Raw genomic sequence first — 24354 nt, forward strand, 5'->3', positions numbered from 1 at the left:
ATTAAGAGCCAATACTACTGTAATCCATGGATTTAAACTATTCTTCTACCACTGTTGTCCCAGGAGCATGTTTTACACCTGCACTGGGGTGCCTCCCTCATTCCTATACATGAGATGGACGTACATTAGGGGAAAGGGGCTCTTAGGAGTGCAGAGGCTGCAGTAGGTCAAGAAACAGGAATTCTAGAGGAACTTGGTAAGAACACTGCAGATCCAGAGGTGAGAGGCATGGAGGGGACGCCAGGGTACCACATGTAAATGTCATTTGTTGTCTGTAACGTTAGGCTGGTATGTACTTTTTCATCTTGCCACTGATTGTTTTCGTTAACATTCTGTAGCCAGAACATTTGTTGAACACAAGTGACGTCACAGTGCAGTGTCACGCACCAAGAGTCATCATTCAGACCGTTGCCACAGAGGACATCGCCTCTTCCATATCCCAAGCAGAACTGACTGTGGATAGTGATATTCACTCATCTGATTTTCCTGAGCCTCCAGATGCCCTAGAAGCAGACACTTTCCCAGATGAAATTCATCAGCCTAAGATTACAGTAGAGCCGTCATTTATTGATGCTCATATATCCAAATTCAGTGACCAAAATAGCACAGAACTGATGAATAGCATTATGGTCAGAACAGAAGAAGAAATCTCTGACACCCACCTTAAACAAGAGGACGAACCCTCCCCATTAGCCCGGGCTTATGTTACTGAGGTAAGTTGCACTTACACAGCCTTAAGCCTCAAACCTGCAGTTTGGGAAAAGCCTAGAAATTGTTCATGGAAAGATGTCCTCAGAACATTCCTACTTTATTTTATTTATTTATTTATTTTCCTATTTTCTTTTAGACACATACTCAATGTGCAAACCTCTCCCTGAGAAGTGTCATTCATCCAGCAGGGCTGTGCTCTTCCTACAGTTCCTCACTGAAGCCTTTCCCTCGCCAACCCCCAGTAGATTGAGAAATGTTTGTGGAAACCATCTTCCTGTGGGTGGTTTGTAACAAATCTTCGTGGTTCAGCTTAGGAACCTCATCCCACAGTGAAACAGCAGGACCTGTCACTGAACTGGCTCTTTTAAATTATTTTTTTTGCTAGTATGTAAAACATCAGAGTGTGAGGTTATTATTATTTTTGTCTGTTTTAAGACCTTAACTTTGGTTTCTTTATATTCTAACTTAAGGATAATATTTCAAAGTCCTTTCAAGCCTAAATGTGTTTGGGGACTTAAGGGAAACCAGGAATATGAGACAGAATCTTTTTTTTTTTTTAATTGTTATTACTTAGGATTTAGGGTCTCCTACCATAGAAGAGCAAGTTCATCAAACAACAATTGATGATGAAACGATACTTATTGTTCCTTCACCACATGGCTTTATCCAGACATCTGATGTTATAGATACTGAATCCGTCTTGCCTTTGACAACACTAACAGGTACTGTAACTCCATCGTGTGCCTGATAAATCTTAAGGGGGAAATCAAGCATTGAGTCCTGTTAAATTTTCACTTTGGTAGAAGAACACTTATTCTAAATTCTTTGATGTGGATTAGAAGATATATACACATTTAGGATCAACTTGAAACTTATCTCATTACAGATCCCATACTCCAGCATCATCGAGAAGAATCAAACATCATTGGATCATCTCTGGGCAGTCCTGTCTCAGAAGACTCAAAAGATGTTGAGGATTTGGTACACTGTCATTAGGTAATTCTTAGAAACAAGCCATTCAGGCAAAGTCACACTGTTCATTATATCTCCAAAGAAATAGGAGCAACCCCCAAGAGGCTTAAATTTACCATTCCTCTGGCTTTTGAATAGCTGCAGTGTTCAAGCCACATACAGTGTTGCTGCTATGACTTTTTACCTCTTTAAATATATCATCTGAGGTCTAGTCTTACAACAGTGTGTAGTTGAGTGGAGCACTAGGGTCTTAACTGCAGAGATCCCAGTGATTAGTGTTTTTTGTCAGCAGGGAATTTGATTCACTTTAGCTGAGAGAATTTTAAAATCGCCAAAGCTTAACTACTGTTTAAAAAGCAGTAATATTCATCTCTACAGTTCAGACATGGCACTCTGTCGGCCTCAAGTAGGCCTGTTTATATTTCAGAGAAGTCACATTAACATGCTCTAGAGCTTCCCAGTGACGACCTGCACAGAGATATCTTCTAAGTAGTTTGAGACTTGAGGTGATTGTGTGGGGGTTATTTGGGTTTACCCATTGCTGGCAGTGGGAGCTGATTTGGGCTGGGTAATGAGAAGAGTATTAAAAGGGTTTAGAAAATTCACTACAGGTTTTTTTTTTAATTATTTTTTAAAGGGAATATGGATGAGAGTGGTAAAACAAAATTCACCAGAAGCTAAGCATTTTCATCCCTCAGAGCCCACTGTCACCAGTTTACAAAGTTAGCACTTTGAAGTAAAACTAAATGGGAAAGAAGTACTAAGTTGCCTATCCTGTACCATGACCTTTTATTACATGTTTTGCTATGTAAATTACCCAGGAAGTCGCAGAGTATCAGTTTGCCGTTCACTTAGTGCATTAACTTGGTGGGGGTTTGATATAACTTCTCCCTCTCAGGCAATTTAAAAACACAAAATTTGCTTCTTTAATGAAAGGAAACAAACCAAGAGTCATTCCTATACTAGAGAAGGTTAAGCCAAAATTAGCCTCTAGGGCTTTAATGAATATGACCCCTATAGAAAAAGTTAAAAAAAAAAAAAAACTTGTATAAATTATTTTATTTATTATTGTAATTAGATCTACACAATCAAAGTTGTCTTTTCACCGTCTGTGTTTTGTTAACGTGAAATTGTAGTTATAAGCAAAAGTTGGTTGCCTAGGGAACAATAATTGTATATTCAGTTTAACAGAAATAAAAGAATATTTGTCTTAAAATGCAAGATTGTTTGTTACATAGCCTTGCGCCATGCAATTACTTTATATAAAAAATTTCAAAAGAGAAAATGACTTGTGCTTTAAGGGGTAATGTTTAAGTGCAACATCGGCTCCTTAAAGAAAAAGCAAAGTGATATAGGATATATCTCCCCTGCAAGAGGGAATTTAGATTTACAATTAACATGAAAATCATGTATCAAGAGTTGTGCAGGAGACTCTTCAGCATACCTTATCCAGCTCTTATTCGAGTCCAAATGTATTGCTTTGAAGAGACATGGTGAGTGTATCTCTTGGCAGCCTCACTTTCCCACATCATGGAAGTACAGATTCGCACATATACATAACATGATGATAGAAAATAAGATATAGTAAATAAGGTTTCTAAATTTCGGTTCTAAATCTCCTTGTCGATACCAGTAGATCTAAAAGAAGAAGAATTAAATAGAAGTTTAAGTAATAGCACTGGACTGAATATTAAAAATTTAAAATACAACTAATTCTTTTCCACTGTGACCAAGTCCATCCATATATACTTTTCCCCCTAAGTGAGGCTAAGGCAGCCAGAATTTTATTCTTTGTAATTCAAGTAGTACCAGCTGAGCTTATATCCAAAATCATACTTTATTCCTGCTTTCTCAGTTAACTTTGTTCAATGTTGAAACCAAGAGTCCACCAATCATTTGGCAAGTCATCCAAGAATATATATCTATCTTCTACAGGTATTTTAATTATATGTGAGTAAAAGTTACCAACTTTTTAAAGTACTGAAAGGGAGGACAACTTTTAAATTCCTTTAACTGATTCAAATCGCCAACAAAACCGGAGCTTTACACATGCATACCTCTAGTTTAAACTATTAAAGATCACTGTCAGCCACTCTGGCTCTAGGCTGGGAGTGGGAGAGGAGCTTTGTTCCCCCAAGCTCTCAAAGTCCGAGGGGCCACTCCTTCCCTCAGGTCAAAGGAATATAACAGTCACTGAATTTGAAGCTGGGAAATGTCCCCTTTAACTCAGAGAGGCACATTATTATTTATGATTTAAGCTCTATAGTGAGTCAAAACAATTATGTTTAAGGGTTTTGATTCTGCCTTTCCTCAAGGGAAATGAAAACAGCCGCCAACTAATGATGACTTGGCAAATACCCAACTGAGGACTGGCTACTGTCTTGGTTTCTTTACCTAACAGAAAGGCTTCTTAGTAGTAGTATAAAAACTGAACATTCTTGTGAAAAAGATACAACTGTAGCTTTAGTTTTCTCAAGAGGTTTTGGTGTTAATTACTTTCATTTGGGGAGCTAATACTCAAAGATTAAAATAGACTAGTTTTGTAATTATTAGAGGAGTAATAACATTTCCCAAAGACTGTTGGGCTCTGTATGTAGTCTTTGAAGGAAGATGAATTAAATTACATCATATCTTTGGTGACCTAAGTTTTTTTTTTTTTTTTTTTCTTTTTTTGTATCAAGGGAACAGAGTTGCCTTTTAGGGTTACAAGGTTACAACTTTGGGATTTAAGAGAAAAGGAGACAAATTTAAAAAAAAAATACCCTGGGATTTTAACAATGAGAATTGTGACATCCTTTGGGGGAGAGGAGTGGTGTATTAGAGACACCTTTTCATACAGATTTCTACCAGGGCTGGGAATTCTGTCCCAGGCACTGCAACCATCAGCCCTCAAGGATACTGAATTTAAATTCTCAGTAGTACTCACAAGTATGCAGGCAGTGATACTGCTCAAAGAGATGCAGACAGCAAAAAATATATTCAACGGTTTTGGAGGTAGTTGAGGGAAAACGAAAGCACTAATCAGCGTTACCTGTATGAAAAGAAAGTGTGTCAGGCCTCAGGAGTAATTCCAAGACTTGGTTAGACTGGCATCTAGGCAAAGTAACATTATAAAATGCTCCAAATGGTGAAATGGCATCTTATCTACCACCAGGTTTGTCTTCTGGAATGTTAATGTTTAATAAAATACTTAAATCTTTTCAATTGTGTTATTCCTTTTAGTACTTCCACTTAATCTTCCTGACCTCCTCTTTTATGAAAGGAGACAAACCACCATGAAGCAATCAAACTAGCTAACCTCAAAATAAACCTCTTCATCAACAAAGATTAGAAAGCAGTTAAACAACATTCCCCAGGATTAATGACTATACTGGGGAAAGTTCTAACCTTTTTGTCATTTTGAGTATACCAGCAAAAATATATATATATCCAAAACTGTTTTTGCTTAACATGAAAAATACTAAAAAATAGATTTCTAATACCCTATAAGTTCTCTTTCTACCTTAAATATAACGTTACCCATTCTTTTTATGAAGAATTCATAGAAAGAGACTTCACCAAAATTCTCTTAGATTTACTAAAAATGTGCCAAAGAAAGGCCATTCTCAGACTGGGACATGTAGCTTTGTTTTATTTTGATAGCACCAAACTCTAGTATACAGAATGAGAAATTAAAATAATCTTTTAAAACCAAAGGATAATGAATGTACTTTAGGAACAAAATAAATGTCAAGATAGCAGCAGAGCTGCGGGTTACATACAGCAGGGAGTTGCCAGTAGCCGCTCACATACTACAAATCTCACCCAGGGGGTGAGAGTGGAAATCAACTAGCTACTCCACTTACACCAGATGCAGTTTTATTCAGGTGTTAGTAAGATTGAGAGCATTGCTTTAACTGCAGGTGGAACGTTCCATGCTCGTGTACGCCCGTTAAGGTTTTGAGGAGCTGACTGAACTGCAGTATTAAGGTTTTCAAACTTTGGCTAAGACCCTGGCTGCCACACAAAGATACTTACTAGGATCAGTAAAGATGTTAAGCTGCCAACAACTAAATTGATGATTCGATCCTGAAAAAGAGAGAGGTTTTTTTAGCCATATGATAAACTCATGGCATTTTAGAAAGACACAATGCAAGACAGAATGGAGAAAGCACTACCCTGCCCCTCTGAGCTTCACACAAACAACTGCCAGAAAGACAGAGTACTGAGCCACCAGGTAAAGACAGGGGTTTGGGGAAGCTGGACAGCTGCTTAGAGAAAGTTTCTTAAAGGGACATGGCATTTTTACATGAGGGCCTTTTGAAGATGGGAAAGGGAGGCTTACAAATAATCTACTTTTGCTGCTGAGAACAGTATGAGCAGAAGCAAAAGGGACAGGAGCGTGGGGGTGGCCAGCCCAGATCCTTGGTGAAAACAGTCAGGAACCAGACTTGTGATGTCTCTTGCCATCATGAGTTTCAACCTGTTTGTGATACAGATGGTATCCTTGTTCATTAATCTTAAGAATCACCTGAATGAGAAGCCTGGGGTTTCTACCTATCAAGATCTCTTCTACCCATCCCTGCCCCAACCAACTCCAAAGAATGCTTTGAAAAACTGATCTAATCCAATCCTCATTTTACTGGTTAAGGTAAATTTTGGTTCAGTGCGTACAGTTAAACTATTTGCGTAAAGTCAGACAGCAAGTTAGAATCAACTTGAAACAGGATATCTAAATCAGGGTCACTGGTTAGATGGTTTCAGTTAAAGGAACTGAAAAGTAAAGTAATAAATAAAAATAGTATGCACTGGGAAGACCCAGAGGAATCGGGTGGAGAGGGAGGTGGGAGGGGGGATCAGGATGGGGAATACATGTAAATCCATGGCTGATTCATGTCAATGTATGACAAAAACCACTACAATACTCTAATTAGCCTCCAACTAATAAAAATAAATGTAAAAAAAATGAGAAGGAAAAAATTAAAAAAATAGTATGTACTAATATGTATATTAGGTTGATAGCACTTAGAGACCTTACAGAATGAAGTGACAAGGGTTAAAGACCTGATTAAGAAATACTACCTTATGGCCAATGAGAATATCAAGTAATCTTAGTTTGGAAAAGTCAAAGCCGAAGTCTTGAATGAATGAGTTTTAAAGACTGTTGGTAACGTCTGAGCACTTTAAGATCAGCAGGATACGGAATACGAGCAGCCAATAAACCAAAGCTCAGCGATTGGAAGGGCACAGGACCTTGCACAGAGTTGTCTGCTTCTAAAGATAAGAAGCCAAAGAAGAGTAGGGCAGGCAAAGCCGGGAGGCCGAGTGGAGCGAAGCCAAGCGTGCTCTCCAGGGTGTCCGACCTCACACTCCACACCACGGCCACTGCAATTTAAATGTCACACAGAACAAAGGAAACTGAACTGAATACCAAATCTGAGGACAGATCTTATCAGCTAGAGAAGACCACACGGGACACGCAAGAGTGAAACTAGAACCTCTCCTTAAGAAAGTGACCCAGGGATAAAGCGCTGATCACTCTTAGTCCTGCACAAGACACATGTGCAGTTAACATAAAATATGTTTACAGACAACCCATTTAAGAGAACCCCACTGTTTCTGCCTTGTGAAGAAGTTTCAACTAAACTCTGGTCTATTCTAAGAAGTAAAGAATATTTGCTCCCATCTCCTTATAAACTCCAGGGATTCTTAAAGGTCTGCATATGTCACAAGAGCTTTTACCAACAGAAAGAAGTCACTGAAGGTTCAGGTGAGAGGCAGCCAACAAGAATCCCTGTTCTCCAAACAGTACAGCAGGTTTGCCAACCAGGATCAAAACAGGGAGAAGAGGGGGTCTAATGGTGAACAGATGGCAACTATGCCAGAAGCTTTTGTGTATCTTCTAAAAAATTCCAGGATGAAAGGCTAGCATGACTATTTTACAAGTGGAAACACAAGCTCAGGGAAATTGAGAGCAAGTAATGGAAACAGGATTCAACGCAACAGAGTAGATTCCATTTCTACTTTTCACAGAATCAGCAGTGTAGCATGTAACTGCTGGTCTAGACAAAGGCTGTTGGTTAGTCACTCAGCTGTGTCCAACTCTTTGTGACATGGACTATAGCCTGCCAGTTTCCTCTATCCATGGGATTCTCCAGGCAAGAATACTGGAGTGGGTTACCATTCCCTTCTCCAGGGGACCTTCCCGACCCAGGGATCCAACCCACATGTGCTGCACTGGCAGACAGATTCTTTACATCTGAGCCACCAGGGAATTTCTAGACAAAGATAGCAAGTTGCAAAGAACAAGCCTATTAGCAAAGTACAACAGTACTACAGTAAAGTGTTTATCTTTCAGGAATGAAGATTTCCTCATAAGTAATTGTTTTAGATTGGTGAACTTAACCATAGAAGCCTAACTGGTTTCAGTCATTCATGAAAATACATCTAAACTTTAATGACTTCCCTATTTGCCTTCTAGACAATCTACTGCCTAGAATCCCAACTCATCTTCATGAATATCAGGTATTCAATCATTAAAATGCAGTCTCTCTGGGGCATATCACCAACTTAGGAGATGGTGAAGGACGGAAACCTGCTGTGCTGCAGTCGGACACAACCGACTGACTGAACAACTAGGACTCCCAAGATGGGACAAAGTATTTAAAATATAGCACTATTTCTCACAGTCTCCTTCCTCCAAGCCAAGGTCTTGGCTTCAGGCCTTCGGCTATTGAAGTAACCTTGAATGCAGGCCAAAGAAACAGCAGAGTTAACTTTGGAAGACCTCCCACTTCAGTCTAAACTCTTGCTATGCAGAGTGCTCTGGCCCTGCAGCACTGGTCTCACATGAGAGCCTGTAAGAAATGTGGAATCTCAGGCCTTGCCCCAGACCAACTGAATCAGAATCTACATTTTAACAAGAGCCTCACATGATCTGTGTGCACAGCTGTAAAGTTTAGAATCTAAACCATTTAGAACATTGCTAAGTTCAAATCTTAGGGTAGAGACCCTCCCTAGGCCCAGAGATGATTTTTCAGGACTTTAGCAGCTCCCCCCACCCTCCCAGTCTCCAAAGATAGAACAATAGAGAATAATTAAATTGCCCTTAATTAGCATTTCAAAGGGGAGTGTTAGGGCTAATATGTTCCAAGTCAGAACAGAGTGCATGTAGAAAAGGGAATACTGCATTTAAATTTGCTGTTTATGGAATGACTTGAAATTCAGGTTGTCTCCATATCAAAAGCTAGCTTCTATTAACTCAGCTACTCTGTTCCTCACAAAAACTAGCTCTGTTTCTTCCTCAGTTTTATTACTGCTGTATTTCCATCTAACAAAACCATTCTCCCAAACAGATCTTTACACTTTATACTGTTACTTATTTTCACTCCCCAAGAAAGCTCAGCAGGATCAGAATCAGCCCTGACCTTGACCCACGGAGATGACAGGACAGGTTGTCTTCCCTTCCCCCCAGGGCTCCCCTCGTGGAGACCTGGGTTCAATCCGTGGGTAGGGAAGATCCCCTGGAGGAGGGCATGGCAATCTACTGCAGTATTTTGCCTAGAGAATCCCCACGGACAGAGGAGTCTGGCAGGCTACAGTCCAAGGGGCAGAGTCGGACACAACTGAGAGACCAATCACAGCCCAGCACAGCCCTTCCTCAGACATTACTCGGCAATAGGCCAAGAGACTATCTTAACTCATATGTATGAATTTATGAGCACATAAACATAACAATATACAAACATACATAGTATAGTTTTGACTGGGATTCTTCATATATTGGGTTTCCCTGGTGTCTCAGTGGTAAAGAATCTGCCTGCAATGCAGGAGACAGTTTCGATCCCTGGGTCAGGAAGATTCCTTGGAGAAGGAAGTGGCAACCCACTCCAATATTCTTGCCTGGAGAATTCCATGGACAGAGGAGCCTGGCAGACTACAGTCTCTGGGGCCGCAACAGAGTTGGATTAAGTTTACTGACTAAACAACAACTGTGTATCTGCATATATTACCTCTCGTGTGCTTAGTCACTCAGACATGTCAGACTCTTTGCAGACCTAAGGACTATAGCCCACCAGGCTCCTCTGCCGAAGGAATTCTCCCAACAAAAATACTGCAGTAGGTCACCATGCCCTCCTCCAGGGGATCTTCCCAACCCAGGTATTGAACCCACGTCTCCTGCATGTCCTGCATTGGCAAGCAGATTCTTTACCACTGAGCCACCAGGGAAACCCATATTCTCTCTTGTCATTTATTTTTTCACTTAAACATTATCTCAGTTATCTCAATAAATGCTGGGAAAAAAAGTATCTTCTACATCATAGCTCAGGATGAAGGGACTCCACAGAGACCCGGGGAGAACAAAGGTCATGACAGGGGAGAAGCTGGGCTGCAATGCATAGGTGGAGACGGCAGCCCAAGTCCAAAAGAGGCACATCTTCCTTTGAAATAATGAAGGAGAGAAAGACTGCTGTGGCTACAGTGTCTGTACCTGGGGTGAGACAAGGTAGCTCTGAGCAGCAGTAAGGAATATGCTCTCCATTTACCAGTGGGAACTGGGTTCAATCAAACCTATTTGCCCAAGGTCATACAGCCAGGTAGTGGCAAAAGTCTCCTCCCCAAAGCTCTCTGCAAAATGCAAGGCTAACAAGCAATTCAAAAGGTCTAAGAATCCTTAGACATGTATGTGGTGGCCCTGAAATGAGAGTTGAGACCAACGTTCTCATCTCACTGGCTAGCCAGATGGCTTCAAAAAGACCCCTTAACCCACTTGGGTCTATCAAGTGAGAGGACTGGGCTGATATCTGGTCCTTTCCAGTGTTAACCATTTATGGTTCTGGGTCATGAGCCTTAGACAGCACCTGGGCCAGAGGAGAAGGCCTATCCCTCAGCAATCAAAAGGCACAGGAGCCCCCCGGATTCCTTGGTCAGTCATTAACCAGCATCCTGATACAAAACAGAGAACCCCAAATTCACTTCAAGTGCTCAGGTGGTAAGGTTCTGGGAACATCCCAAATAACCAAAAGCCGGCCTTTGTCCTCAAGCAACCCAAAACAGCCTGCTCAGAATGCTGACGGGTAAAATCATGCTTCCAATGCCACAGTAATTCATGCTCTGCCTTATCCCAAAATGGACCTGAAGCTTGTGCTATCTTAGCAAAACCATAACCCATTCGAACGACAATAAAAAAGGCAAAATTTCTAAAGGGATTTGGGGAGTAGAAAGAAGGAGTAAAAGGATTTATGAGGAAAAAAATCTGACTATGGGACTTCCCTGATGGTCAGGTGGTTAGGACTCCGAGCTCTCACTGCCAAGGGCCCAGGTTCAGTTCCTGGTCGGGGATCTAAGATTCCACAAGTCAAGTGGCACAGCCAAAATATATATATATATCTGACTGAAGAAAACCTTTCTAAGTTCAAATGTTAGCTCTAAGATTCCGAGCAGCCAAGAAAAAAGTCAAGTGGATTTCAAAGCTCTCAGATTGATGACAGTAAGCACAGTGCATGATGAGAAGAGGCAAGCTTCTGGGTCTGAGGAGAGTTTGTTGCAGGGCACCCAGATGCAGAAAGCACATCTACTTCATACATAATTATTTCTCTTATTGACACTTAAAAATAGCTGAAGGCATAATGCCCCCAGAAGAGTGAGCTGTGGGCTAAGAAGTGGGACGGCTGAAATGCCACACACCCAATTTAACTGCTCTTCCTTCACAGCTCAACTCAAACATCGCCTCCACTGCAACTCCCATCCAGACAGCTTCCTCGGGCACCCCTCAGGATGGGAGCTGTCCCTGTCTCAGGTCTCCCGGATCACACGGTCCACATGTGACCCTTCTGTATTTATTGCCTGTCGCCTCCTCCATTAGGACTGGCAGTTTATTAACCACGGGGAAGGTAGCCTGGTGCCCTGCCGGCCAGCGCCCTGTGAATGATGCTTAAAGAACACAATCATCGACAGAAGTGGCTGACGGCATTTTCCTTAGAGCCTCTCACCAGGAGAGGCCACTCAGCCGGGCCTGACTTGTCAGAAACCCCAGCTTCCGGTCGCTGCTCCAGGACAGACACACAGCCGCGCCACAGAAGTCACAGGCTGGCCCTGCAGCCCACGAGGTCGGGCTCTCCCCAGCTCTGCGGGCCGAGCCCTCACACCGCCTCCACGGTGCTGGCGACCCCATGGAAATGCCAGGAGTGAGCCTCGGGCACCTCCAGGTCCAGGCTTCCTAAGCCTGAGGATAAAAGCCTGGCCACTCATCTCTTGCCAGAGCAGCACCAGCCCTAGTTTCAGAGGCATGACAGCAACTCCTGCCCAGGAACTGGTCCGCATGCCATGCTCCCTCGCACTCCCAGGCAGAAGCCACAGAAAGCCCCTTGAGGGAAAGGAAAACCCTGGATGGACAATGCCAGGAGAACATTCCCTGACATGCTCTGGAGCGAGGGGGTGGAGGTAGGGGAAGGCTAAGAATCCCCCTTCTCTGCGACTCCACCCAAGTCCCCCTCAGACATCCCCACAGGCGGCCCTACAGACCCCATCCCTCCCCAGGTGTGCTCCAGCTCCATCCTCACCCCTCACACCCGCCGACACCGGTTCCATGTGAGCCATCCTGGACACAGAAAGTTCTCACGAGCCCTGATCTCCCTGCAGCCTCTGCCTTTCAACTCTCTACCCAACAGAGCCTGTGCCACCGACATACTCCCCCCAGGTTCACAGGGCCCGGAAGGAGGTGGGACAGGGCACGTCCTGCTTCCCAAGCTGGAGAGAGATGGCAATTTCAGTAATACCCTCTACTATGTTCTGAATGTTTGTGTCCCCCTAAAATTCTCAGGTTGAAGTCCTAATGGCTAACGTGACAACAGGAGGAGGTGGGGCCTCTGTGAGGGACGTGGATCATGACGGTTGAGCCCTCATGAATGGGACTGCATGCATCCTAAGTCGCTTCAGTCATGTGTGACTCTTTGCAACCCGGTGGACTGTAGCCAGCCAGACTCCTCTGTCCACGGGATTTCCAGGCAAGAATACTGGAATGGGTTGCCATTTCCTCCTCCAGTGGGTCTTCCTGACCCAGGGATCGAACTCCTGTGTCCTGCATCTCCTGCCTTGGCAGGAGGATTCTTTACCACTGAGCCAGATATCTGGGAAGCTGACAGACAAAAGCATCCTCTATTTTTAAGACGCATGTCCCTGGCAGTCTCATGCCCCCTTCTTCCCTTCCTCTTCACAATTACTTCAGCACCTGCTCTGCCAAATCCCTCTTCTCCAACCCTCTCCTCCTCTGCCCCTGAGCCTAGTCTTCATCTTCATCCACTAACTAGATCACTCCCAATCTGTGTCACCAAGGCCCTGACCGGACCAGTTTGAGCATCCAGAGTCCCCCTGCTCTTGATGCTTTGACAATCCAGTCCTGAGTCACCCCCAAGCCCCCCAGTCACTTCCAGACTCTGGGGCTAAGCCTCGCAGTGGAGCCTTTCAACAATCCTACCTGTAACTGTTCACTTATCTGTCTTTTCCTCCACGCTGTAAGGCCTGGGAGGCCGAGGGCCATGTCCCCCTTGTTCACGGCCAGGCTCTGGGCCACTACCCATGGCTGACTTCCAGCTCCATGGTGCCCTCTCCAAACCGTGTGCCCCTCCGTGGGCCAGTGCCCACCCAGAGGCAGGAGCAGCTCTGTCCAACTCAGACCAAGCCAAGCCATGTGGTTGTGGGAGCTGCCACCACCCAGGGTGGAGACAATGTTCCTCTTAACTGAACAAAATGCCACTGCACCAGTGGGTGGGGATGCGGGTCATTTCCCTTTTATATATTCCTAGCATATACGAGATATTCAACTGTTAGCTGAAAGAACAAACTAACTGGTTTACTACAAGTTCACATGTTCACGGCTGGGCCTGCGCTGTATTTTCATGGCCTTTCATTTTGGGTTGATTGTCCCTGTCTCTCTCCAGGAAGCAGACTGAAGCTCCACCTCATCTCAGGTTTACAATCTCACTCTTGAAGCCTGTCCATCAGCAGAGATCCTTATAAAATAAAAGATGCCCAAGAAAGAGGATTCCCCCTCATTCTTCCAGCCTGAAGAGGACTGGGGGGCATCTGGCTCCTCTGCCAACCCTGGTCTTATTAGTTACCTCTATCCTACTCTCTGTGCTGAATCTCTCCCTGGTGGAGTCCACCTCTGGCCCCCAGATCTCAGCTCCTCCAACATCAGAAGAACCTTCTGTCCACCCCGCTCTCCATTCTGATGTTCAGCATCCATTCTCCACCCTTTCACATGCCAAGTGTGAGGAAGTCAGGAACTAAAACAGGCTAAGTGAAGTGTGCTCAGGGTGGAGTTGGGGGGCTATTTTTAAAACAGAAGGTCAAGGAATCCTCCTGTTTGAGCAGGGACCTTTTTAAGAAAAAGGAACGAGACACCTGAGGATCTGGGAGACGGATGCTGCAAACAAGGCAGTGTAGCGCTTGCAAGGGCCCTGAGGCAGGTGTGCGCTTGGAAACTGGAAGAAAACAAAGAAGGCCAGGATGACTGAAGCTGAATGAGGAGAAGAGGGGGAAGGACAAGGACTTGTATAGCGCCTTTCTCTCCTCTATGCAGTACACACGTGCTCCATAAGAAAAGATACACTCTCGGGACTTCCTGGTGGCCCAGTGGTTTAGAAGCTGCCTGCCCATGCAGAGGACGCAGGTTCAATTCACAGTCAGGGAACTAAGATCCCACATGCCGTAGGGCAACTAAGCCCACGTGCCACAACTACTAAGCCTATGCACCACAGCAAAGACACTGTGCAGCAAAAAATAAAGTTAAAAAAAGAAAAAGAAAAGAAAAGATACACTGTAGCACACAGCACACTCCCTGGGACACAGTATGCACACAGCTAAGTGCTGAATCAAAGCATACATTGCATGCACACTGGACCACTGCCAGCCTCCAGAAGAGAAGTGTACTTCATACAGCGACTCCAAGTTCCAGAGTCTGCTCACAGTGGAACACTAGGTTCCCTCCCCTTTCTGGCATTTTCCTGCTCCCAACCCTTCAACCCGGCTTGGGATTCTCAGTCACCTCCTCCTGTCAAATCTGACTCACGTTCCTGGGCCTAAGAATCAAAAGTCCTTTGTCCTGATGCCCCCAGCAGAATAAATATCCCCTTCTTCCGTGTTCCCCGGAACTCTGCCTCCTGTCCGTGCAGGGCTCCACCCCACGTCAGTCCTCCTAGCTCACAAGACCCTCAGGTCCCGGAAGAGCAATCATCTTTTCTTGTGAGGGAGAGAGGAGAAAGGCAATCCAGTCACCATGCATTAAACACACCAGGAGCCCACACTTCCTCCCACTGTCAACTGGGACTGAGGAATTCAGGCCCCATGGGCCGCATCCTGCAATTATGCGTGCAAAGGTTTACATTTCTCATCACAGCTCAGTGTCCTGATACCAGAAACCAAAGGCCAATTCGCAGAAATGATTTCCCTTTTCTTCTTCCAAGTCGCAGTGGAAAACATCTTGTCAGGAAAGCTGTAGCAGTGGCCCAGTCAGAAGCCCCAGGGGCAGCCACGTAGAGACAGAGACGCTGAGAGGACCTGACATGTGGGAGGAGGTTTGGGCTTGGCGGAAGCAAGAAAAGTCAGGCCCTGCCGGTGGGTCTCCTCGGAGCCCCCAGAGGTGCGTAGTCCTGAGGAGACAGGAGTGTCCCCCAAAGCTGTGGCCAGAGGCAACCAGCATCCCTGGGGTGAAGCCAGGGGCCAGTCAGCCTCCCTGGATAACTCTGGGAAACGGGGAGCTCCGATCACAGGGCTGCTGTCCCCAGGCTTCAGAGAGAACCCCAGGGGCAGAGGCACGTGAGGAAAGCTTATGAGACTCACACACACCCACACTCGCCAACTCTCATGCTCAGAGCACCGTCTCAAACACACCAAGGCCTCCACAGCCGCCTATAGCTCTGAACGCCCACTTCTGCCTCAGGCCCTTCCAGAGAAAGCAGACATTATGGATGCCTTGAAACCTCTCCCCTATTTCACAGATTCACATTCTGAAGCATCTTTCACTTGTGAATATTTCTGTGATACCCTTCCTGCCAGATTCTCCTCCTCACTATGAGGCACACTTGAAATATATTATTTTCATTGAAGCATCACTTAGGGAAATGAGATCACAGTAAAAATAGAAAACAGACCTACTCCACATGTTTAGGGGACACAATGATCCCTAGCGCTGGTACCATAGGAAGTGCTGGATCGTTTTTTTTTTTTTCTTCTTCTTCTGTTTTTTAGCCTCACCACACAGCATTTAGGATCTTATATCCCAGATCACTGATGGAACCCATACCCCACCCCCCCAAGAATTGGAAGCATGGAGTCCAACCCACTGGACCACCAAGGAAGTCCCAGAAATGCCAGGCCTTTATGTGCTCCTAACTTCAGAACTGGGAGACCAAGAAACAAGGGCTAGGACGTCAGGATCATGACAGACCCACTATCTGTGTTTTCTCCTGCCACATGCCTGCCTACAACCTCAGGTACATCACGGAACACTGAAGCCAAAGTTTCCATATTTGTACAATAGTCTAACACGCGGGGATGCCATAAAGATTCAGATATATCATGGTAAAGTCCTAGAACAGCGTGACATTTACAAGGGTCAGTAAACGGCTGTTGACATGCTATTAGTATTATTTCCACCACGTCTAATGGGGTGTCATTCACCAATGGGAGTAGGTCCTCAGAGATGAGTGTGAGTTGAGTGGGTCCCAGAGCCTGGCCCCCCTTTCAAGAGCAGCCCAATTTCAAATGCATTCCATCATCCCCACTGGGACACTTAAGTTTGTCAACCCAAATGTCTCCATGGCAGCACAAAAAATATGGTCATTATAGGTGCTCAGTCATGGCGTGTCCAACTCTCTGCAACCTGGTAGACTACAGCCTGACAGACTCCTCCATCCATGGAATTTTCCAGGCAAGAATACTGTAAGGGGTTGCCATTTCCTGTTGCAGGGGATGTTCCAGGCCCAGGGATCAAACCCACGTCTTGTGTGTCTCCTGCATCGGCAGGTGGGTTCTTCACCACTGAGGCACCCGGGAAGCCCCATGGTCATCATACCTACACACAAACTATGGACTGAACCGAAGGGGAAAAAAAAAGACTAATTTAGTAGACCCAGTCTGTTACCACAGAGCTGCGGAAACCTTGTCTACGGAAAGAAAATCACAGCAAACCACCACTTCTGAGAGACCAGGCCTCGGTTTAAGTTTTTACACAGTATTGTATTATATTTATGGGCTCTTTGCTGAAGCTCAGCAAGGAGAGGAGAGAGTGATGCTTTTAACTGCACAAGAGCCTGTTTGGTACCCAGCACCCCAGGTTTCTGAACACCAGACCCCACCTTCTGCTGATGGTTCAGGAGGTCCCAAGAAAGTAGGTTACTTTTTGGTGATGCTAGATGCACTTCACTTAAAACTTAACATAACAAGAACATAACAAGAAGCAGACATAGACACAGAGAACTAACTAGCATTTACTAGTGGGGAAAGGGAAGGAAGGAGGGGCAAGACAGGAGTAGGGGATGAAGAGGTACAAACTATTAGGTATAAAATAAGGGATATATTGTAAAACATGGGGAATATAGCAAATATTTTACAATTACTATAAATGGAATATAATCTTTAAAACTGTAAATTTCAGGACTTCCCTGGTGGTCCAGTGGCTAAGACTCTGCACTCCCAATGCAGGGGGCCGGGGCTCCAACCCTGACCAGAGAATTAGATCCTGTATGCTGCAACTAAGACCTTGCACAGCTAAATAAATAAGCTAATTAAAAAAAAAAAAAAACTGTAAATCTCTCTATTGCATACCTACAACTCACATAATATTGCACATCAACTAAACTTCAACAACAACAACAAAAACATAAAATCCAGAACTAGGTAAGGCATTGTGCCAAGTGCTAAAAAGGCTGGAGAAATAAAGCAATTGGCTGCTACCCTCAAGGAGTGTAGACTCTGGCCGGGAAGACAAGACCTATACGAACCCCTCACAGCACAAGCAGAGAATACCAGGAGGCATCTCTGACCACCAGGCTCCAAGGAGAGAAGCCTGGATGTAGGCTGGGCAGAAAGGAAGGCTCTAAGGTGGGAAATCAGATGAACCAGGATGCAGGTATTTGGGGATGAGAGTGTGCTACAGAAAGTAGAAGTGCATTTACAGAGAGCAGGAAGGCAGCCCATGCACAGAAGAGGCCCAAGGAGAGGAGCCAGCCCAGACCGGGCATCAGAGACCAGGGCTGTCATCCTCCTTGTGCACCAGCATCCTTGGATGAGCTTTCTCAACATACAATCGCCTGAGCCCATCCCTCAGAAACCTCCCAGTCCTGGCATCTATCATCTGGAACCACCTCTCTAGCACAAGAAATGGCAACTAAAAGTGGTGTGGCAGGCTGGGTGAGAGCCATGGGGACAACGGATCCATCCTTGGAGAGACTAGCTCCACTTTGAGGGAGAGGAGATAGGTGTGCTCAGAGAATCACCGGGAGGGAGGCCCTGTCAAAAGGCAAGAGTCCAGAGGCCCTGGGGCTCTGGGCAGGGGGAGGGGCGGCAGGCAGACCCAATACCCCTAACCACAGCTTTGTCCTTAAGGAAGCAGCAACCCTCACCCCCACCCCGCAAAAGGCAAGAAGCAGCACTCTAACCTTAACACAACTATTTGCAAAGTCAAATGCTCCAAATCTGAACTGTCTGAATTTGACTACAGGTCGTCCATCAAAACACCTGTTTTTCACTTTTTGTTTTTTGACTTCTTTTGCAAGGAGGGGAGGTAAGGATTCAGTAATATGCAATAGGACATGAAACTTTTTGCCTTTGGTACTAAAGACCTAAGCCTCGGTACCGACTAACTTGCTTGCTACATGGAGAGCCCGTCCATATTATGAGTCCAGCGTAGGCGCCTTCCTCCAGTATAGCTCACTCTTCTTACATCACATCCAAGTAGGAACAAAGGGATAGAATGGTCACCACCCTTCTAAGAGGATGAATCATTTATTATTAGTAAAAACCAACAGAAGAAGCTGGTCCAGGAACTGGCTTTCACTGCATTCCATGGAGGAAATGCAGCTAATTTCAGTAATATACTTTATTTCCATACATCTAAAATACTGTCATTTCAGTAGGTACTCAGTATGAAGAGTGGAGAGATTTTGCATCTTTTTTTGGTACTAAGCCTTTGTAATTCAGTGTGCTTTTCACTTACCCCTCCCTTCCCCCCTGCCAGCCTCCCACCCCGGCCCACTGCACTGGCTGTGGGAGGCGGGTTTACCTTCCACCCCAGACAGAACCATCCTCCTTGTTCCCATAGCGTAACCCATCCACTGGCTAAAACTGATTTCACATGATTCTGCAGCCAGCTAGCAAATCAGGAAATCAACATCAACGCACAAGCCCTGAGGATAACTCAAAGCATTTCATTACCCAGACAGAAAGATGGCCCAAAGGAAACTTTTTACAGGCAGCTGTGGGCAAGAGAGGAACAAATATCTCCAGGGTATAGTTCATACTAGCAAGGGAGGAGCAAGGAACAGATTCCTAGAGTGACATTTCCTGAAGGGAGTTCTGTAGACACTCAGTTCAAATCTGCTGTGGGTGGAGGCACGCAGGGTAAGACTCCAGTAAGGCAACGATTGTGCCAATGATAAGAGGTCAGAGGTCAGCCACCAAAAGGGCATGATGTACCATCCCCCTTCTCCAAGTAGACTCTCAGTGAAAACGAGCACATTAAAGCTTCTGAGAAGTCCCGCAGTAAAGAAAAATGTTTCACAAACAGGACTGCGGAACTACCATGACTACAAATTCACTAGCCTTAGAACTGCAGACTGAAGTACCAGCTCCGTGTGATTACTGAGCAGCTGAGACACAGCTATTCCAAACTGAGATGGGCTCTAAGTGAAAATGCACACTGGACTGCAAAGGCTTAGTTCAAAAAAGGATGTAAAAATCTCTCCACCTTTCATATTGAGTATGTACTGAAATGACAGTATTTTAGATGTATGGAAATAAAGTATATTACTGAAATTAACTGCATCTGTTTACACTTTTTAAATATATAGCTATTAGGACACTTAAAATCTCATACATGCCTCACCTTATTTTCTATTGGGGTAGTGCTCAAAATTCAGAAAATGCTAATCAACAGCACATGCTCAGAAACCTCAGACACATCATATTATCCTATCATATCGCCACATTTGTTTTCTCCCTGAAAGAGATGTACTGCATCCCAGAACTGGGGATGAAATAAAAACAGATGAGAAATACACCTGGATATTCAGACCAGGGTGGGTAAGACAGCCCACCTAGCAATATAAAATTGCAAAGGTATCAAGGAATGAGTATTTCGGCTTTTGTCTATTATCCCTTAGACATTTATGTAACAACAGAGAACTATTTTGCTTTGCCATTCACTCCAAGGCTCTATCTATAAAGTTACTGCTAAACATCATGCTAACAACTGAATAAATCCAGGGTTTGGTAACTGAAAACAGAACGAAAAGACAGAAGTTCCTTTAGGGACTGCCCATGCGGGCACTGCTCCAGACCTGCTGGGTCATGTATTTCTTGTTCTACAGCAGATTCTAGTATCTTTCACTTACTCCATGACTTTGGGCATATATATATATTCACCTATTTCCTGTGAAAGGGCCAAGTAAGTGAATGCCCACAGTACTTCCTGGAGCATGTGACCCAGACTGCGAAAGTCAACATTTACTGTCCTAGTCAACTCGTGACACATTGCCAGAGGAGAGCCAGTTGCGTGACTGAACACATAGCCTGCTTTGTAGTTCAGCTTCCCTGCTTGCGAAAGGAGTGACAACATCCATCACACAAAGGAACTGGGGGATCAAACAAGGTGATGCTGGATGCAGGGCACACTGCCTGGCACTCAGGAAACACCACTTCCCTCTGACTCCACTCTGTGGGCTTCAGTCATCTTGGCCACAGAGTTAGAGACTGGACCTCAACCTCTGGTCCTTTCAAGACTTCAAAGTGAGAGGCTATCTATGGTCAGTCATTAAAAGGCAATGAAGAGGACTAAAAGCTCAGATCTGTCAGACTAGGACAGAAGTGGGCTTTCCCCTTTCTGGAGTTTTTACTCAAAGGCGACAGTTCATTAATGAACTGGCTGCCGTGTCCAGTTTCCAGGGAATCGCTGGGAGCGACTCACACAGCAGCCATCAAGAGTTTCCCAAGGTCCCGAGGAAGCCACCCGGCTGGCAGTGACAGTCCTCCATGGGAATGGCTCCACTGTAACATGTCCTGTCCTTTCACTACTGAGGTTCCATCCTGTGCCCTGCTCGCTCACGTCCCAAATAAATCATTTGCCATCATTAAAGACGGATGCCTCTTCTTCCTCAAATACGACAATTTATATGAAACATGATGCTTCTTCCTATCCTAAGACCAAAGTCTCTCTCCTTTCTCCATTCTGTTTAATTTCCGTATGTCCAATCATCCTGTCAGCCCTATAGAAGAAGCTAAAGGGAGGAATTCTGAGAGATCTGGAAATATATATTATTCTTAATTTTTTTTCTCTGAGTAGCTGATCCTACTGTTATGAGGTCTAAAACTGCCTAAGTAATGCTGGGAGTATACGCTATTGGATTAAATAAATTTGTGATAAACAGAGATATATTTGGAATAGTCAAATTCTTGGGTGGATTTCAAATGGATCATAGGCAATTTTAGTACACGTGCTGCCGAAGCGAGCACCGGATCATAGGCAATAGGGAAACTTATAGTCATTGACTACTTAGGCCAGAGTGAGTCAGAAAACATCAATACTTCTAAGTGTCTCTATAAATCAATAAGTCCCTTATCGATTCATGTACATCAGTATTAAGAGGCTAAAGGAGGTCAGAGGTCTGCATCACCAGAACCCCACAACCCTTTGTGCACCGAGGTATGTGGAGGAGAGACTGAACCTCTTCATTCTCAGGCCAGCTGGGCAGCCACTGGGTAGTCCAGTGGCTAAGACTCTGTGCTCCCAATGCAGGGGACCTAGGTTTGATCCCTGGTCAGGAAACTAGATCCCACATGCCCCAGCTAAGAATCCTGTGAGCGTCGACTATGACCCCGCACAGCCAAATAAACAAACAAATATTATTTTAAAAAAAGGCGGGGGGGGGGGGGGGGGGGGGCATTCTGATCCCTTCAAGCAGTCAGCTGCCTCTACCCTCCAGGCCCCAAATCCTCTTCCAGTCAACCCCCAATGTAGGGGCCTTCATATCTGAAAGCTTCAGAAAGCTGAAGGCTACCAAATGCTCAGAATGGAGAATTCCATCCTCTAAGATCTTCCCAAGCTTCACAAATGGACCACTTTCTCCCCTGTACCCTAACATGCCCCCTCTATGCCCCGTCATAGCACAGATCCAGCTGCCTCACGTGTGCTTACATATTTCCCCCATCTACCTGGATTCCTTGGACCCCATCCCCACCCCCGGCCCCAGGCCCATCACAATACTGTGAGCAGATGGGAATTCCATGGCAGTCCTATGGTTGGCTCCTCAGTGATGAGAGAGAGCCTGGGTTCAATGCCTGGGCAGGGAACTAAGATCCCACCAGCCATTTGGCCAAAAATAAAATAAAAGAAAACCAATGTTAGCAGATATAGGAATATCTATTGGATTCTGGGATTATGCAAAAGCCACACAATAAATAAGAAGCATCTTCCTAGATATCAAGCTTAAAACATTTTCTTGTAAAGACACTTTGAGGAGAAAGCAAAATCCACAGGGAGGTAAAAAAAAAAAAAAAAAGCAGTGGTCTCCTGGCAGACTGGAAGCTTGCCCCAGGTTGTCAGCTGGACAAGCTTTCTGTCCTTTCTGCTAAAGAGGTCCCTACCTGAGCGGAGAAACCCAGGAAGCTCTGAACTCCAAATGTGCCCTACTTTCTAAGAGACTTAGAGTACTTTGCCAGGGGTCAAAGATCACCAATGTCACTTTGTAACTGGAAAAACAAAAACAAAAACAGGCTAATCTTGCCCAAATAACTCAGAAAGTTAATGCTGGGGACAGGAAAAGAGCTCTCTCTCTTCAATTACTGGCCCAGGACATCACAGGATTAAGCTTGTAAGAGGACATTATACTTTTTTAAAGCCTGAAATAAGGCACTAGAGCGTGTATGGGTCTGAGACCCTTTGATCACTTCCTGGAATGGAGCCCCATCAAAGGAACCCTAATTTCATGCCTCTCCTCTTTCTCTGCTTGGCTGCCTCGGCAGTAAACCCTTACGGGCTCTAGATAAACACAAATCAGAAGCACCACTCTTGGGCCCTTACGGAAGCCTCAGAAGCCTCTTGAAAGGCAGCACGCCAGGTGGATCAGCGGATGTGCAAACAGCCTGACCACCCAGCTGGGCGGCGAGGCAGGGAGCGAGCTTCCGCACTCCGGTTTAGGGCCCCTAACAGCCCAGAACTTTCTGAACTTTTCTCCACCCTCAATCTTCAAAGACTTTGGGCCAACCCTGTCCCAAAGAGGGAGCCGAGGGGCAAAGCGAGGATCCTGAGAGGGATGAAGAGGGTTCTTGCTGCAAGTGCTCTCCAGGGGCCCGCAGAAGGACCCCGCAGGGCTCCGGCGCCGGGGGCGGGGAGTTGGACAGACACGCCACTCAGCCCCGCGTCCGGGGCCGCACTCACCTTGGCAGACGTCTCTCCGAACAGAGGTCTGTTGTCCAGGCCACTTGTGCCGTAGGTCCTGGTGGAAAAGTCCTCCATCTTAGGGTTTCTTCACTGTCCCCGAGCCACTCCAAGCCGAGCCAGCATTGCCTCCCGGAGACCCGGGTCTACGACTCGCGGCGCCGCCGCTCACCGAGCGCTCATCGCCGAAGCCCAGGGAAGCCGGAGTCCCGGCGGCGGGGGTGGGCGCTCAGACCCGCGGGACGAGGCCGCTCCGCCCGAGCCTCGCTCCCCTCCTCATCGTGAGCAGCTGCCGCAGGAAGTGAAAGGAAACAACACCTCGTGGCCGCCCCGCCCGGCCGCTCCCGTTTCCCCCAATCTCAGCGCCCCGAACCGCCCGGCTGTCTCCGCAGCTCGCGATGCAAATCGGCTTGGCCGGGGCTCCCCGCTTCCCCGCCCTCGCCGCTCCGCTCTGGGACAAGACCATTTCCCGAGCTTTCTAAATGTTCTGGTGAGCACGGATCCCTCCACGCTCGAAGGCAGGGAAAAGTTTTCCCGGGAGAAGGCACTACCAGCCCTCTGCACCGCTCCGCCCCTCTCGCCCCCGCGGCCAGCGGCCCGAATAGTGAAGCTGCGGGAGCAGAGCCCAGCGCTCCGCCTGCCCCTCCCGCGGCGCTGCGGGATCAGGTCGCGGCCGCGCCGAGCAGCTCGGATCCCCGCTCAGGTGTTGCCGGCACCCCTGGGCCGGCGCGCTCTCGCGGCGGAAGACGGGTATCCTGCCTCGGCCCCGCACCGCTGGGCCACCCTCCCGGAGCCGCCCCGCGCCCGCAGGCCAAACCTCGGCGTCTCCAGCCGCCCGCACGCTCGGGAGTCCTGGCCGCACTGGGGAGCGCGGGTCCCGGTCCACGCCGGCGCGGGGATGCGGTGCCAGGCGTCGGGGAAAGAGAGAGAGAGAGAGAGAGAGAGACCTTCCGCGCGGGCGGCGAGAGTGTGCTGCGCGGCGGGTCCCCGGTCCGCTCCCACGGCCGGGACCCGCGGCCACTGTCGCAAACCGACTC

At 46.2% G+C, this 24354-nt stretch overlaps 2 protein-coding genes across 6 annotated transcripts in view; one reads left to right on the top strand and one right to left on the bottom strand.

Moving 5' to 3' along the window:
- Positions 1–2904, top strand: part of DMTF1 (cyclin D binding myb like transcription factor 1) — a 46721-nt gene extending 43817 nt beyond the window's left edge. For 4 of the 5 annotated variants that reach the window (XM_020911558.2, XM_020911557.2, XM_020911560.2 and 1 more), the window contains 3 exons: positions 339–713; positions 1286–1433; positions 1598–2904. In XM_020911558.2, coding sequence (XP_020767217.2) covers positions 339–713; positions 1286–1433; positions 1598–1707 — 633 coding nt within the window. In that variant the 3' untranslated portion in view covers positions 1708–2904. Of the gene's footprint in view, positions 1–338; positions 714–847; positions 1434–1597 lie in introns of those variants that run through there. The other variant, XM_020911562.2, reaches the window with a different exon arrangement.
- On the bottom strand, positions 2728–24354 carry TMEM243 (transmembrane protein 243). The gene is made up of 5 exons (XM_070470091.1): positions 24135–24354; positions 23318–23606; positions 5701–5751; positions 4610–4714; positions 2728–3321 (listed from the first exon to the last, which is right to left on the bottom strand). Exons 2-5 carry the CDS (start codon positions 23393–23395, stop codon positions 3199–3201), a joined length of 357 nt encoding a protein of 118 aa, XP_070326192.1. The 5' UTR covers positions 23396–23606; positions 24135–24354; the 3' UTR covers positions 2728–3198.

The sequence above is a fragment of the Odocoileus virginianus genome, chromosome 1 (genome assembly GCF_023699985.2).
Source record: "Odocoileus virginianus isolate 20LAN1187 ecotype Illinois chromosome 1, Ovbor_1.2, whole genome shotgun sequence".
NCBI lineage: Eukaryota > Metazoa > Chordata > Mammalia > Artiodactyla > Cervidae > Odocoileus > Odocoileus virginianus.